At 48.1% G+C, this 14,505-nt stretch overlaps 2 protein-coding genes across 5 annotated transcripts in view; one reads left to right on the top strand and one right to left on the bottom strand.

Moving 5' to 3' along the window:
- Positions 1-8,863, top strand: part of Dgkq (diacylglycerol kinase theta) — a 25,357-nt gene extending 16,494 nt beyond the window's left edge. The window contains exon 23 of the mRNA XM_013147349.3: positions 8,583-8,863. Coding sequence (XP_013002803.1) covers positions 8,583-8,669 — 87 coding nt within the window. The 3' untranslated portion in view covers positions 8,670-8,863. The remainder of the gene's footprint in view (positions 1-8,582) is intronic.
- Tmem175 (transmembrane protein 175) overlaps positions 1-14,505 on the bottom strand; it is an 18,417-nt gene extending 3,912 nt beyond the window's left edge. Inside the window, exons 1-7 of one of the 4 annotated variants that reach the window (XM_013147351.3) lie at positions 14,193-14,503; positions 4,664-5,061; positions 4,459-4,497; positions 2,858-2,955; positions 1,227-1,278; positions 903-938; positions 170-253 (exon numbers count right to left, since the gene is read on the bottom strand). In XM_013147351.3, the coding sequence (XP_013002805.1) occupies positions 170-253; positions 903-938; positions 1,227-1,278; positions 2,858-2,955; positions 4,459-4,497; positions 4,664-4,816 (462 nt within the window). In that variant the 5' untranslated portion in view covers positions 4,817-5,061; positions 14,193-14,503. Of the gene's footprint in view, positions 1-169; positions 254-902; positions 939-1,226; positions 1,279-2,857; positions 2,956-4,458; positions 4,498-4,663; positions 5,062-14,192 lie in introns of all 4 variants that reach the window. The other 3 variants (XM_003465012.5, XM_023562992.2, XM_013147352.3) reach the window with 3 other exon arrangements.

Here is a 14,505-nt window from a genome sequence, read left to right as displayed (position 1 = left end):
CACAGGCAGGGGCTGGGGGGGCTCCTGGTGGCTGGGCACCCCAGGGTGTGCCAGGTGAGGATGGGAATCCCTGCCCTGTGCCTGATGCTGTGAGGACATCCAGCCCAGGTCAGTAGGGCAGTTGGCACCCACACATGTGCACCCTCCCACCTGCCAGTCGGCACCCTACCTGCACAGCCCCGATGGTGATCACACACACACAGAACAAGAAGATGCCCAGAGGCACATCAGGGAAGGTCACCATCAAGGAAAACTGTGTCCAAAAACAAAATTCATGAGATTATCAGGCCCTGCCCTGGAGCTGGCACTGCAGTGTGCCTCCTGGAGCCATGCTGCGTGCAGCAGACAGAATCAGCTCAGCTGGGGATAGGGCAAAGTGGGGGTCTGTCCATCTTGCCCCCCGAAGAAGCAATCCCACCCACTGAAGCAGGCCTTAATGCTAAAGTACTGTCAAATCCACTGTGAGTCCCCAGATCTGAATTTTCCGTATCACTGTTGGACTGACTGTAAGTATCAAACTGAGTGTAAACATGAGATCTGAATGTGAACATCAAACTCTGAATGCACTCTTGCTTCAGCCCTATGGGGATAGGTGGGCACAGTGCAGCAAGGCCTGGCAGGAGCTGGGGGGCCAGTGACCCTCTCATCTGTAGTCTCTTGGTTTTCGTTCCTTTTTTTTTTCAAATGGGTCTCAGGTCTCACTATGTTGCCCAGACTGGACTCAACAGATCCTCCTGCCTTAGCCTCCCAAGAACCGGGGAGCACTGTGCCCAGTCCAAGTGGTCTGTGCCTTTACCCATTGATCGCCACACCTTTCCCCTCCTTGCAGCCCTATGGCCGAGTCCCTGAACCAGTTCCCTGCCCTGCATTTCTAAGCAGGGATGGGAGCTGGCTGTACTCACTGTGTAAGGCAGGAGAGTGATGGTCATCATGCATGCCTAGAGAGGAGGGAGGGAGGGGTCAAGGTCGCATAGCCTGGGATAGGGGCACTGCAGGGCAGTGGCCAGGTGCCTAGAGGCCTGTGTCCCTGTCCAGGATGGGCAGGTGGGGTAGCTTTCCTTGGCATCCTCAGGCCCACAGCTGAGCTCTGGGCCACATTGCTGAGACATGGGGGCTTTCAGGGCCTGAGGGGCCAGAGCTGGGAGATAAGCAGCTGGCCATGCCTTGACTCCTCCTGGGGGATTACATTACAAACCAACATTTGCAAAAGGACAGGAAAAACTTACCAGGTTGAGCAAGGCAAGTGTATCATCTATTTTCCCAACAACCTGAAACAACCTACACAAGGTGAGAACAGGAAGAGAGGGGCCGTTGGTTAGAAGTGGTGTGAACAGGATAGAGCACACAGTCACGGCATTCCTAGCGGGCACTGTGCCCCTGAGCTGTATTCCCGGCCCAAGACGTGACCTTTGACCAAAACACTGCTCTGCAAATGAGGTTCAGAAAATTCAAAGACAATGACACACTTCCCCTAAAAACATATTCTTCATTCCCACGTGTTCTCTTGTTTTGCTTTCAGTTTAAAGTACTCAGCTCTGAAAAGAACCATTGCAGACACAAATGTGTACATGGGCACAGTGTTTCCAAAGCCCCTGGAGCAAGTTCATCCTGTGGGCCAGGGCCAGGACAGCCACAGAGGCTGGACTGGCCCAGAAGCCCTGGGGAGCATCCTTTAGCTGCCTGCCTGCAGGTGCATATACCAAGGGCTCCCTCATACAGTCAGCTTGCTCTCCACAAAGTGCTCTTTCCATTCCTTTGACAAGATTTCGCACACTGAGCTAAAGCTACCTTTAGCCAGGGAAAAATATGAGCCTGGCCTGCCAGATCTGGGCCCTACCCCAGGGTTTCCCTAGCAATGTCAGCCCTGGTTCCAGACACTGCAGATAGCACAGTCCTGCTCAGGGTTCAGCTTTCACTGAAAGCTGAACAGGGCCATTGCCTGGGACCCAGCAGCTCTGCAGGAGTGCCGAGCGCCTTGACTGTGCATGTAGGCAGCATCCTGGAGCAGGCAGTAAGCACAGAGCAGCTTCTCACAGCCCTGAGCAGGCCCAAGCCCCGCACCCACTCTGCTGACAGGGCCTCGGTATAGAGCCTCTGGAGAGTGAGCCACAATGTTCAGCCAGGGCAGCTGGGCAGAGCCAGCAGCCACCCAGTACTGCTAGCCCATGAGCCTCCCACACACCACAGAGAAAAGTAAAGTCCTCCCCCTGAGATCTGACCATGGCAGGCCATAGGCACCACTAGAAATAGTTACCACGCTGAGAACAGAATATGACATAAAATGTGTGGCATTTCCAGCACAGTGCAAACACTTAGCAAGATCTGTGGCTTTTTCTGTTCCCCAGCATTGACTGACAAGCACTTCCTCTGGACAGACTATTGCACGTCCACAACCTGGGGCTACAATGTTGCTGCCAAGGTTGGCAGTCAGGGCCCCTGGATCTTGAAGATCTGTTTTCTCCCCAGATCAAAGCTCAGCCCTTGCCCTCCAGGGAGTGGGACAGAGCTGGTACTGACAGGGCCCTGGCCCTACCAACACAACTCATCTGTCCTATCCTGCTGCCTGTTGTAGCAGGAGAGTCCCTGGCTGGCTGTTGCGCATGCCAGGTGGGAAGGCCAGCAGGAGGTGCTGAGTGGCTCAGGAAAAGGCCTGCCTGGGCATGTGTATGTCCCCTCCACTGTCCCAGGACAAAGCTCAGAACAAGAACCCGAGGAAAGAGCAAGCGGGGTTGGCCTGTTGACCCCAGCCCTTTGGAGAAGCACATGATAAGGTGTAGGGCCTGTGGACACCCTGGTCAGTGTAGATCTAGTGAGTCCCAATGGTGAGGACATCACCTTGGACAAAACTGACCCCTACCTGGCATGTGCGGCCCAGGCCACCGTCACGATTAGAAATGTCATCAGGTAGACAGCAATCCTGGTGGCTAGAAGTTTCTGCATACTTCTGTCAAACTCCTGGAGTAAAAGAGCACTGTTATGAAAACACAGTGACTATATTCCTGGGTTACCCCTCTCCCTCCTCTAGCCCCCAGCCCCAGAGTCACTGCTGTACTGTGGGGCAGATGTCCATAGGCGCCAGCACACCACAGAGGTCAGTGTTCTGGAAGGCCTTCTGTTCCAGGCTCCTGGGAGGAACCAGGAACACAGATGAGCCATAAGTGAGCAGGCAGAGCAAAAGGGCAGGAAAGACAGAGGGGCAGTGGCCTAGCCACCCCTCAGAAGCTCGCTAATCCCCTACGCTATCACCCTGAGGTTTACATTCCAACACATAAATTTGGGACGAGGACACTGACAGCACAGCAGGGTCAGACCTGGCATTGTCCAGGAAAGTGGCCCACAAAAGCTTATGGGACTGCAGGTAGGGCCTCCTTAGCACAGTGCTCAGTCCTGGCTTTCAAGAAGGGTCCAACCCTGAAGCCTGTGGCTCCTAAACTCCTCGGCCCATGTGAATGTAGATTTGAGTCTGCCACAAACTTCAGCCATGAAGCTGCTCTTCAAGTGCTATTGTATTCTGAATTATGGACGTTCAGCATTGACTGGTTTGGTCCCCTCTACCCCTCTACCCTCTGGTTCTAAGGATTGAACCTGGGGCATCATATACACTAAGTAACCTACCATTCTGCTATGTCCCAACTCTTTTTAAGAAGACAAGTCTTCTTAAGTTGCCAGTCTGGTCTTGAGACCTATAATCCTCCTGCCTCAGCCTTCTGAGTAGATGGTGTTCGCCACCATGCCCAGCCTCTTCCTTAAGGACAGAGGGCTCAGGTATGAAGTGCTCTTCAGCATTGTCTGGGACTCCCTTAGGAGATAGCCAGGCTTCATCACTTTTCTCTGGATGTGTCCATGAACATCCAAAATTTTCCTGAGAACCAGTTAGGACTGAGAGCACCAAAAAGTCTCAGTCTCCAAGATAGTGCTAATGCAGAGGGTTCGCTGCCCAGCAAGCGAGTAGTGCTGGGGTGACATGATCTCACTTGGGCCTCTCACGGTCTCATGGCTGCACTCCGAGAACTCCGTTCTGAGCCTGTGGTGAGATGTGCACTTCGCTGCACTCCGGACCCTGCCCACCTCAGCTTTCCCAGGAGCCACGTCTCCCTCAGAGCCAGCTTCCCCAAACAACATGGACAGCTTGGGCTGCCATGGGCCCTGTGGCCAGCTGGACGTGCCCTGTGCAGGGCGTCCCAACTTCCCATTCAGCCTTGACCACAGCATAGCAACTCTACTGCTCTGTCACATGGTGCCTGGGTCATGTGGGGAAAAGCAAGGCACAGTGTACACCCAGGCGCCTTCCCACATGTGGAGCTCTCCAATTCAGCAAGCTGACCATGGACACAAGTGCTCTTATACATCCTTTTCCTCTTTCTGCCTGGGTGGCAAGCACAGATGCCACAGTGGCTAAGTACTTCTCTCAGCAGGAGTCTGTCCCCCCACCCTAGACCGAGAAGCCTACCCTGTTACCTGCCCTGGAGAGATCTCCGTATGTGTCACAGGCAAGATCTGCAGGAACAATGACAAAGGAAGACACATTTCTTGGCTAGGCGCCCTTGGGAGGCTGTGGTACTGGGGACTCAGGGCACATGCTGGGGGCTCCAACCCATCCGAGGGACTAGGGACTTGAGGGTCCTGGGAGAGCCAGGTAAACCGCGGCAGTGCCCACACTAACCATGACGGTGGCGATGATGGACAGCAGTGCATCGCTGAAGCCCAGCATGCGGTGGGAGCTCTGCGTTCCCTCCTTGGCATCCTCATCTCTCCTGCCCAAGCAGGAGTCTCCCTGAGCATCTGGTACTAGCTCCGTGTGCTGAGGTCCAGACATGGTGGGTTTGCTGTCCGGTGGTCACAGGAGCCTGGGGAGGCGCACAGCTCTGAGCATGGAGTGGGGTGCTACAAGAGGCCACCCCCCTGGGCTTCCATCACGAGGGTGGCAGCTGGGCATGGTGAGCAGTGAGGGATGCTTCTACAGGTAGTCCCTCCAGATTTTGTAGCCTCCAGGTTAAAAGCACTAGGCTCTATCGCGGAATTCTGTGACTGGGCAAGAGATGTGCTGTGTCTCACGTGCCCCTAAAGAAGCAAGCAGTAAAGCAAGGTGTGACACAGGTAGGTGCTCAACACACCATGTCACTGAGAAAGGGTTTCAAGTTTCTGGGTTCAATGACAGGCTCTGCCCCATAAGGTGTTTTTATCCCAGACAAGTGATGCTCTGGGGCCAGTGTGGAACCCCACAGTGAGGAGCACACACAGCAGACACCTGGTGGCTGCCCTGGCTCAAGGATCCTAGGTGGTTTTCATGCGAGGCACAGGCCTGGGAAGGCACAGTGGCTGGCTCAGCTGGGCCCTGGGCAGGAAGGACACCTATGTCTGGGCACAAAGAGCTGAATGCAGTCACAGTGGCTGGCAGGAGCCAGCTGTGTAGGGTTGAGCACCCTGCATCCCAACTGAATGGGTTAGAGCATGACAGAGGGTCCACTGGGCAGTGTGCTGAGCCCCATGTGCAGCCAGGGGAGGGGGACAAGAGTGTGGCAGGGCCACTGTTCCGAGGGGGAGCAGTCAGGTGGCAGTGGAGTGGATCTAGCAGCACAGAGCCAGAGCAGCCTGAGACATGGCTCCTGCAGGGTGGAGGAGGGTTGGGGGATCGGTGGAGCTTAGCCTAGAAATAGCCGGAAGGGCTCCTTCAGCCCTTCCTGATACAGGGGAGCCACCTGCAGACTGCTGAGGGCACAGGCTGGGGCAGGGGGAAACAGTACCTGCAGGGAGAGGTGAACGGGATATTGTAGCATGGTATAGGAGGTGGGGGCTTCCCAGGCAGAGGTCAAGGCCACAAAGTGCATGTGTCACTGAGGAGGGTAGAGAGCAGGACAGTGCACCCAGGGAGGGTGGCTTCCAGAGTGGTAGGGGCAACCACAGTACAACAGATGGTCAGTGGGGGCAACAGCAGAGCAGACAAGAACAGTGAACACCAGCCAAAAGGACGTCCCAGAAATCCTATCCCCAAAACAGTAAAGGTGGTTTCCAGCAATTTCCAGAGAGGAAAACAAACTGTGAACAAATATATAAGCTATCAGGTCTACGACTGCAGCTCAGTGGTAGAATATTAGCCTAGCAGGTATGGAGCCCCAGCATTACAAAAAAGAGAAAAAAAAAAAAGAGGACTCAACTTTGCCAGCAATCAGGAATATAAGCGAAACGAGAGATATACCAGTTAGACACCAAGAGTCTTGTCAGCAAGAGTGGGCCAGCATGAAGGGCAAGGGACACCTAAGGGACCTGGGACATTGGGAGTAGAGATGACTGGCAACAGCTCCAAGGTCATGGTGAGCACAGCCAGGGCAACACAGCTGTGCCTCAAGGTCTGTGAGGAAGCAGCCACTGTGTATGGGGTGAAAAGGATGAAACCAAAACACAGCTCCAGCACTGCTCCCCTGCAAAACAAAACCGAGTTAGTGCTGCTCAAACATGGAGAAATGGAAGCCTTTGGGTACTATGGGGTGGGTGGGTGGGAATGTACAATGACACAGTTGCTGTGGAAAGGTGGAAGGTGGATGCTCAGAAAATTTAAAAGGGGACTGAGGACGCTGCTCAGTGGCAGAGCATTTCTCTGGCATGCATGAGGCTCAATGCCCAGCACTCAAAAAAAAAAAAATTAAAACCAGAATGCCTTAAGATCCATCAATTCCACTACTGGGACTATATTAACAAGAACTGAGGCAAAGATCCCAAGAAGTATTCATTCTCCCATGCCCACAGTCACTTTATTCACAATGACCCAGAGGTGAGAGCAACCCAAGTACCACCTGTGGACAGGAGGCAAAGGCAGTGCTCACACCCATGTACAAGGGACCCTATGTACCACGACAGGGCTCTGAAACATAGGCAGCAGAGTGGACTGCAGCATCAGGCTGAAAAACGTGCTAGCTACAGAAAAACACCACGTGACCCCACTGCTGTGTGGTCTCTCCAGCTGCCAAATCCACAGATACAGAAACAGAATGGGGCCTCAGAGCTGGGGAGAGTGGGAGAGCCTGTGATGAGCTTTAGACTGAGGGCTGGAGTCTGGGCATGAATGGTGATGGGCAGCTGCATGGCAAAGTGAATGAGTTAATGCCACTGAACTATGCTCTTAAAAATGGGTAAATGGTAAATTCTATGTGTTTTTTATCATAAACAACATAACCTGATGCCTGGCACTTAAGTGTCCAAGACAAGTCAGCTACATATTCACATACAAGATTGCTAGTCACAACAATGAAGGGAAGGAGACAAGACTGAAGACAGAGGACATGGAGTGGAGGGATAACATCACCAAGCATGGGAGGGTTTCTAGTGCTGATGGAAATAAAAAGGAAAACCTGGAAATTTGTGAGAGGAGATGGGTGAGGCTTTAGATCCTGGGGCAGACATGCTGTATGTGAAGCCCATACCTAGACCTGAGCACAACACACACCCAGTGGTGTGCGGTACCAGACAGACATCTTGGGATGGAGCCAGGGACAGTCTGGAAAGGGAGATGCTGGGGCTGAGTCTGGAAACATTTCCTGCAGTGACGAGTAAGAGACATCTATAAGTGTGTCCTCAGCACTGTTCCTAGCAGTTTAGACTCAACATCTTAGTCTTCACACATGCTGCAGAATTAAGTGAAAGGTGAGAAGGAACTGTGTGTAGGCGTGTGTGTCACCAGGAGAGCCTGGTGTGTAGCAAAGTGCAGAGGGCTTGAGAAGGCCAAAGCACAGGGCTCAAGCTGGGAGGTACACCTGAGAAAGCCATGTCTATGTCACAAAACAGCCCGCACCCCTTGCTGAGTCTGGATGCACCCTACAGATCATGGACTCCACAATCTTTTCTTCATGAAGATTCCAGACGTTAAGTCTATTATCACACATGTGATTTGCAACTATGTTCTTCCACTCTGATGGGCTGTCTTCTTATTTCCTTAACAATTTTTGTTTTGTGGTGCTAGGGATTGAACCAAGCCCTTAAGCATGCAAGACAAAAGCTTCCCCACTGAGATATACTTCTAAACCTCAACAGTACATTTCTAAAGTATTAATGGATTATTTTAAAAGCAGTCTTAGGTTCAAAGGAAAAACTGAGCAGAAAGTGTAGTTTCTTAGCAGCCCTTTATATTGCCCTGAAGCCATTATGAACATCTTGCAGAGTGGTGACCCAGTGCTGATATATCACTACCAAATGACCCATGGAGTGGCATGGTTCAAGGCCTGGTTGGGCGGATGGGCAGATAGTTAATTAGTAGACTGGAAGGATGAAGTAGGGTCCAGAAGAGCGTGTGCTGACAGTTTTACTAAGACAAAGGCCAGGCGTGGCCTGTAATTTGAGCACTGTGGGGTGGGTAGGGCTGAGGCAGGAGGATCACTTGAGTTCTGGGCCAACTAGGGCTATAAAGTGAGCTCAAGGCTAGCCTGAACTGTAGAGCAAGACCTTGTTTCAAAAAGACAAAAAAAAAAAAAAAACAACATGTCAACATGTAACACATCTATGATCACTGGTAACATCTCAGGGCACAGGCACATCCCAAGGTCACGCCTCATAAGCATTCACGTACCTGTGCTCATCTGTTTCCACACCAGGCCCACAGCATCCCCAGTGCCTGGCCTACACCGGATGACACCAGAAAAGGGAGTGTTTTGTACAGACCTGCCTCCTTGGACACCTAACTCACACATGACTGCATCTCAGAGCCAATACTGACCTCCTTAAAGGACAAGGAAGGCTAACCCCTAAGAGAAATGCTGATAAACAGCCTCATCACCAGAGTGCCCCAACCCCAGGAGTCACTTCTGCATGCACAAATGGCTTGTGCTTGGGGCAGATGCAGTGGTGGCATTGCATCCCCACTGCCCAAAGGTGTCTCTTTTTATAAACTCTACAATAAACTCTACCCAGACTTGTGTATGGTCCATGTGTCTTGGCTGAGTTCTTTCATTAAGGGCACAAAGAAGTGAGGGGCTGGTTCCTCACTGTCTCAGGACCCAGCTTCCGGGTTTGTAGTGTACTCTGTGGGCTTTCAGAAGTGTAGGGTAGGCATCCATTAGTATACAGAGTAGCTTCCTAGCCTCAAAATGCTTTATGCCCCATCCAACCACCTTCCCTCTCCAGTCCCTGGTCTCCAGTTTGCCTTTCCAGGTGTTGTGTTGTGTAATTACACAGTACGCAGCTTTTCATTTAGCAACATATATTTAAGGTTTCCTGAGGTCCTTTTGTGTCTTGAGAGCTCACTGTCTTTTATCACTGAATATTGCATTTTAAGGACATTTCATAGTTTATCCATTTACCTTCTGAACATGCTGCCCCCTTTCAGTAGTATACTTTAAAGTTCTAATTATGTTTTTTTTGTCATTGTGAAACATGGTTTCACTATATAGTTCAGTGTAGCGTTGAACTCACTTTGTAGCCCACACTGGCCTTGAACTGGCAGCAATCCTCCAGTCTTAGCCTCCTTAGTGCTAGGATTATAGGTGTATACCACCATACCATACTTAAATTAATTCTCTTAGTAAAATCAGAGGTTGAATTTAAGGCCTTTGCACTGAACTACATCCCAAACTCTTTTTTAAAAAAGTTTTTTGAGATAGTCTCACTAAGTTGCCCAAACTGGGCTTCAACTTGTGATCCTTCTGCCTCAGTCTGAGTGCTGGACTGCAGCTGTGTACCAAGCTTGGCTAAATTTTATAACTTTGATGAAGCTCAGATGATCTCTTTTATTGGTGTATGATCTATCTCTTCAATTTACTGAGGGCAGTTTTTTTTTGTAGTATTCAATGTGTAAGTCTTGCTCATCTTTTTAAAAACTTTATTCCCAGTATTTTACTTATTGATGCTTTGTAAAAGATATTTTTCTATTTTCAATTTCCAGTTTGTTGCTAGTATACAACACAATTAATTTTTGTACATTTATCTTGTATCCTGCAATCTTGCAAAACTCATTAGCTCCAGTAGCTCATTTCTGTAGATTACATGGGACTTATTTATACAGAATACGTTTTCAACTGCCCCTAGAGGAGGCAGACACTAGGCAGTACCTGGAGACATCTGTGCTGCCATACATGGTGTGTGTGACTGGCATCTAGGGGGCAAAGGCCAGAGCTGTCAGACATCCCATAACTCACAAGGCAACACTTCCCACCAGTATGCGGGAATGACCTAGCCCAGCACGTCCAAGGCCGAAGTGCCCTGACACAACCATGTTATCTCAAATCAAAGTCATTTTCAACCCAGATGTTCTTTTTCTTGCCTCACTATGGTGGCTATAATTCCCAGTGCAATACAAATGGTCACACCAGACCACCTCGATTTGCTGCTAATCTTAGGAATAAAACACTGTCTTTCATGAATCTGCATGAAGGTAGCTATGTTTTTCATAGATACCCTTACCATATGGAGGAAATATAATTTTACCTCTAGTTCACTGTTTTGAACTCAGGAATGGATAGAAAGGATTTTTTTTTTTTTTTTTTTTTGTATCAGGAACTAAACTCAGGACCTTGAGCTTGTCTGGCAGGTGCTGTGCCACTGAGTTATATCCCCTGCTCATCAGATATATTTGATATCAAATGCTTTTTGAAATATCTTGAGGGCTCATTTTGTTTTTTGTTTCTTTTGACATGGAGTCTCACTTGTTAGCGTAGGCTGGCCTCAGCGATCCTCCTGCTTCAGCCTCGCAAGTGGTAGGATTACAGATGTGTACCACAACACCTGGCCTGATCCATTTTCTTTTTCATTCTTAATGGTGAATTATATTGGCAATTCTTCAAATACAAAGCCAACTTTGCATTCCTAGGACAAATCCCAACTGGTTATAACATGTTACCTTTTTTATGTACAAACAACATCTTTTATATCCAAAATGCTTGGAACCAGAACTGTTTTAGATCTGGGTTTTTAAAATTTTGAAATAACTGCATATACTTTATCAGCAGAGCAGTTAGCACTCAAAATTTTGGATTTTGGAGCATTCTGTATATTTGGATTAGGGATACTCAACCTGTAGTGTTGGATATCATCTGCTAAAGCATATTTTACAACTTTTGTTAACAATGCCGTTAGGAATGAGTTGGAAAAATATTTCCTTTAATTCCTGTGATTTTAAGTAGGACTGGCATTATTTTTTAAATGTTTGGTGGGATTCCCAGAGGAGAGGTTAAAATCTGGAGCCTTCAAGGGAAGATTTTTAACTATAAATTTAATGTTTAGTAGCTAGGAAGTTATTCAGGCTACCTATTTCTTCTTGAGCAGCTAAAGTAGTTAATGCATTCAATGGATTTGTTCATTTAGCCTTAGTTGTTGAATTTATTAACAGACTGTTATGGATTGGAAACTGGTGGTCAACTTAACACCAGCAGAATTAAGTCACCATGGTGCTGAGTGTAGATGTTCCACTTGAGGAAAGCTGCCAGCATAGAGATGTGGAGAAGGAGAAGAAAGGCGAGGCGTTGTGGGTTCTCTATATGTTGCTGTTTGAGCTGTTGATTCTTCCAGAGAAGCTCTGGTCCTTACATCGAGCATTGCTTCCTGGCTCCGGAGGGGAAGACATGTGCTGCTTCATCTCCAGGATGAACTCATCATGCTGGCTTCCTGGCATGTACTTGACTGTGTTATCATCAGAGGAGCTTGGGGCCTCCCTGTCACTGAGAATGGCTGTAGTGCTTTTCAGGATAGCCCTGGTCTTTGTTGTGAGTGTGACTTCTCAGCTCCACCATAGAACCCTCATCCCACCAGCACAGCTCCTTTACCCCACTGGCATAGACTTCTAGCTTCCACCGCTGATATTTGGGCCTTCCCAGCATGGATTTGAAAAAAGACTGGCAAGAGTTCTTCTTGTGGGCTCTAGACCTCCAGTTGGACTCATGGGAGGCATTGCTATGAGTTCTGGGTCTTCATCTGGACTCATGTGGGACATTGCTGTGGGATTCAGGCCCTTGGCTGAATAGTCTATGTCGTTGGTGTTGTGGATAGATTTCCTGCATTTTCTTGTGTTAATGCTGGGTGACCATCATAAAATATTATAAACTCCATGTCCTGATTTTAATTGTTCTCCTGCCAATCCGACTACAACACTGTCACTATAATATCCTATCTCCTTAGTAGTCTCAAGTTCTCATTCCCAATAGTGTTAATTTTTGTCTTTTCTACTTCTTATTCAATGTGGTCAGTCTTTTTTCAGCATTATTGATCATAAAGAATCAGCTTTGTTTCACTGGTTTTCTTTCATTTTTTCTATTTCAATGAATTGCACTATCATCACACTCCTTCTTACACTTACTTTAAGCTTCATTTGTTTCTAATTTTTTAAAACACTCATTACTGATGAGACCTGTTTTCTGATAATGTGCTAATAGCATCTCACAATTTTGAAATGTTGTATTTTTATTTTCATACAGTTCCAAATACTATCTTTCCTTTGATTTCTTCTTTGACCCACAGGGAATTTAAAAGTAAGCTCTCAACTACAAAATATTCAGAGGACTATTAATTTCTAATTTGGTTCACTGTGGTCAGTGAATATACTTGATAGTGCTGAGTATTATCTAGCTTAGGAAATGTTCTTAATGCTCTAAGGAAAAAAAGTGTGTATTCTGCTATCATTGTAGAACTGTTCTACAAACGTTCATAATTTCAAGTTCGTAGATGATGTTTGAGTCTACTATACGCTCAGTGATTTTTCTTAGGTGCCTTTTCTTATCATTTATTTGTTTTTTGAGTCAGGGTCTCCCTGTGTAGTTCAGGATGGCCTTGAACTCCTCATGTAGCCCAGCCTGACCTCTAACACTGAATGATCTTCCTGTTTCAGCCTTCCAAGTGCTGGGATCACGAGTGTGCACCACTATGCCTGGTTCTATCATTTACTGACAGAAGAATGTTCTCCAATTCTCTCAACCTCTAACTACAGTTGTGACTTGTTGATTTCTTCTAGCAGTTCTATTAGTTTTTTTGTGTATTGTATAACTTTTTTAAGTGTCTATCTAGGATTGGTATATTCTTTTGATCAATTATTATGAAATAAAAGTCTCTTAAACTTGGTGATATCCTTTGCCATGACATCTACTACAGGGAAATCAAGACCACATATTCAGTTTTAGATACATGTGTATGGGGACAGGGATTTAGCTCATCAGCATAAGCACCTTCCTGGCAAGCACAAATCGTGAATTTGATCCCTGGTACAAAAAAAAAAAAAAAGTGTGTGTGTGTATGTGAGGTATCTTAAGAGTTCAGGAAAGAAAAATGGAGACACATATTTTGGTTTAGATGGTCAGCAAAAGTGCTCTACAAATATTCATGAAAATGTCTGAGTAGAATCTGGCTTTCAAAGTAGTTTACAGCACTTAGAAACCTCAACTTGGTCCTAGGTCACGCAGTATGAATTTACAGCCTAAAACCATAATGCTTTCTAGTGAGTTATTTAGGTTTCTTGCAATAGCTGTTTTAAGTCTTTTCCAAATCACAGCATAAACCTTAGGGTTTCTACTTCCTGTCACTTTTAGAAGATGCCTTCTTTTCCTCATCAGAAACCAGAATTCCTTGTTTCATTCCAATAAACACAAAAAGTAACCTGCAACGGCAAGCCATTTTTCCTCCTTCTCTCTTATTCGAAAAAATCTTTTTCCTATATGCCCAAAGCCAACACCCTAACATGTACTCTGAATGCCCCTGTTCTGTAGCCTTCTCTTTGCGGGGTACTTTCCATCTTAGAATACATGGCCTTTCTCACACAGTTCCCTCGTTACTCTATGTACCATTTCTGTCTCACTAGCGCTTTGTTCCTCCACCGTGACCCACGGCTCAGATCAAACTGCTCTTGGTAAGCTGCCCACGAACTGGCTGTCTCTAGGTCCAACGTACATCTTCCCATCCCTTTTCTATTTGACTTTTAAGATAGCAGGCGTTAATCTGCCTCAAAAGGTATTTTTTTAAAGTTTGAAACCCTGAGATTAAGATGATGATGACTAGGCTTCCACTCTGCAGGCGCAGGGCTGTGTCTTACCTGCAGGGGGCAGCTTTGGGTGGCTGGTGGCACTCGGGACTCTGGATCCTATATTGCTAGATAGAACTTTGCAACACAAGCTAGAGAACTGGGCTTGTAACACTTTAAACCTTCAGCCTTTCAACAGCAGCAACGAATTCATTTTCACTCTCACCCTAGGTGGGCTAAGAAGCAAACACCGATGTGTGCAGGTTACCTAAGGGTCGTCTCTGGTGACTGGTGTCAGAAGCCCTCGGGCTGCTCAGGTCTCGCTTTAGCTCGGGGCATCAGCGCCAGCTGCGTCGTCTTCAGGCAGTCCGCAGGGCGGCTCCAGCCGAGGCGACAGTTAAACAACGCTGCGCGCCCAACGCCCCCGACGTCCACGCTACCGCGGCAGGCAGAACCTCGCGGAAGGGGACCGACAGCCAGACCAGCGGGCGCGTGTCTAGAGCGGGGCCCGGGGCCAGCCAGCTACGTTTGACACTGGCGGTCACCAGCGTTATTGCTAGCCTCCATACCGGTCTGCGCCG

This window comes from Cavia porcellus, unplaced genomic scaffold, assembly GCF_034190915.1.
Source record: "Cavia porcellus strain 051 isolate PalLab524CR breed Dunkin Hartley unplaced genomic scaffold, mCavPor4.1 scaffold_18, whole genome shotgun sequence".
Taxonomy (NCBI): Eukaryota; Metazoa; Chordata; class Mammalia; order Rodentia; family Caviidae; genus Cavia; species Cavia porcellus.
The sequence above is the reverse complement of the archived record's forward strand: the minus strand, read 5'-3'. Positions and strand labels throughout refer to the sequence as shown.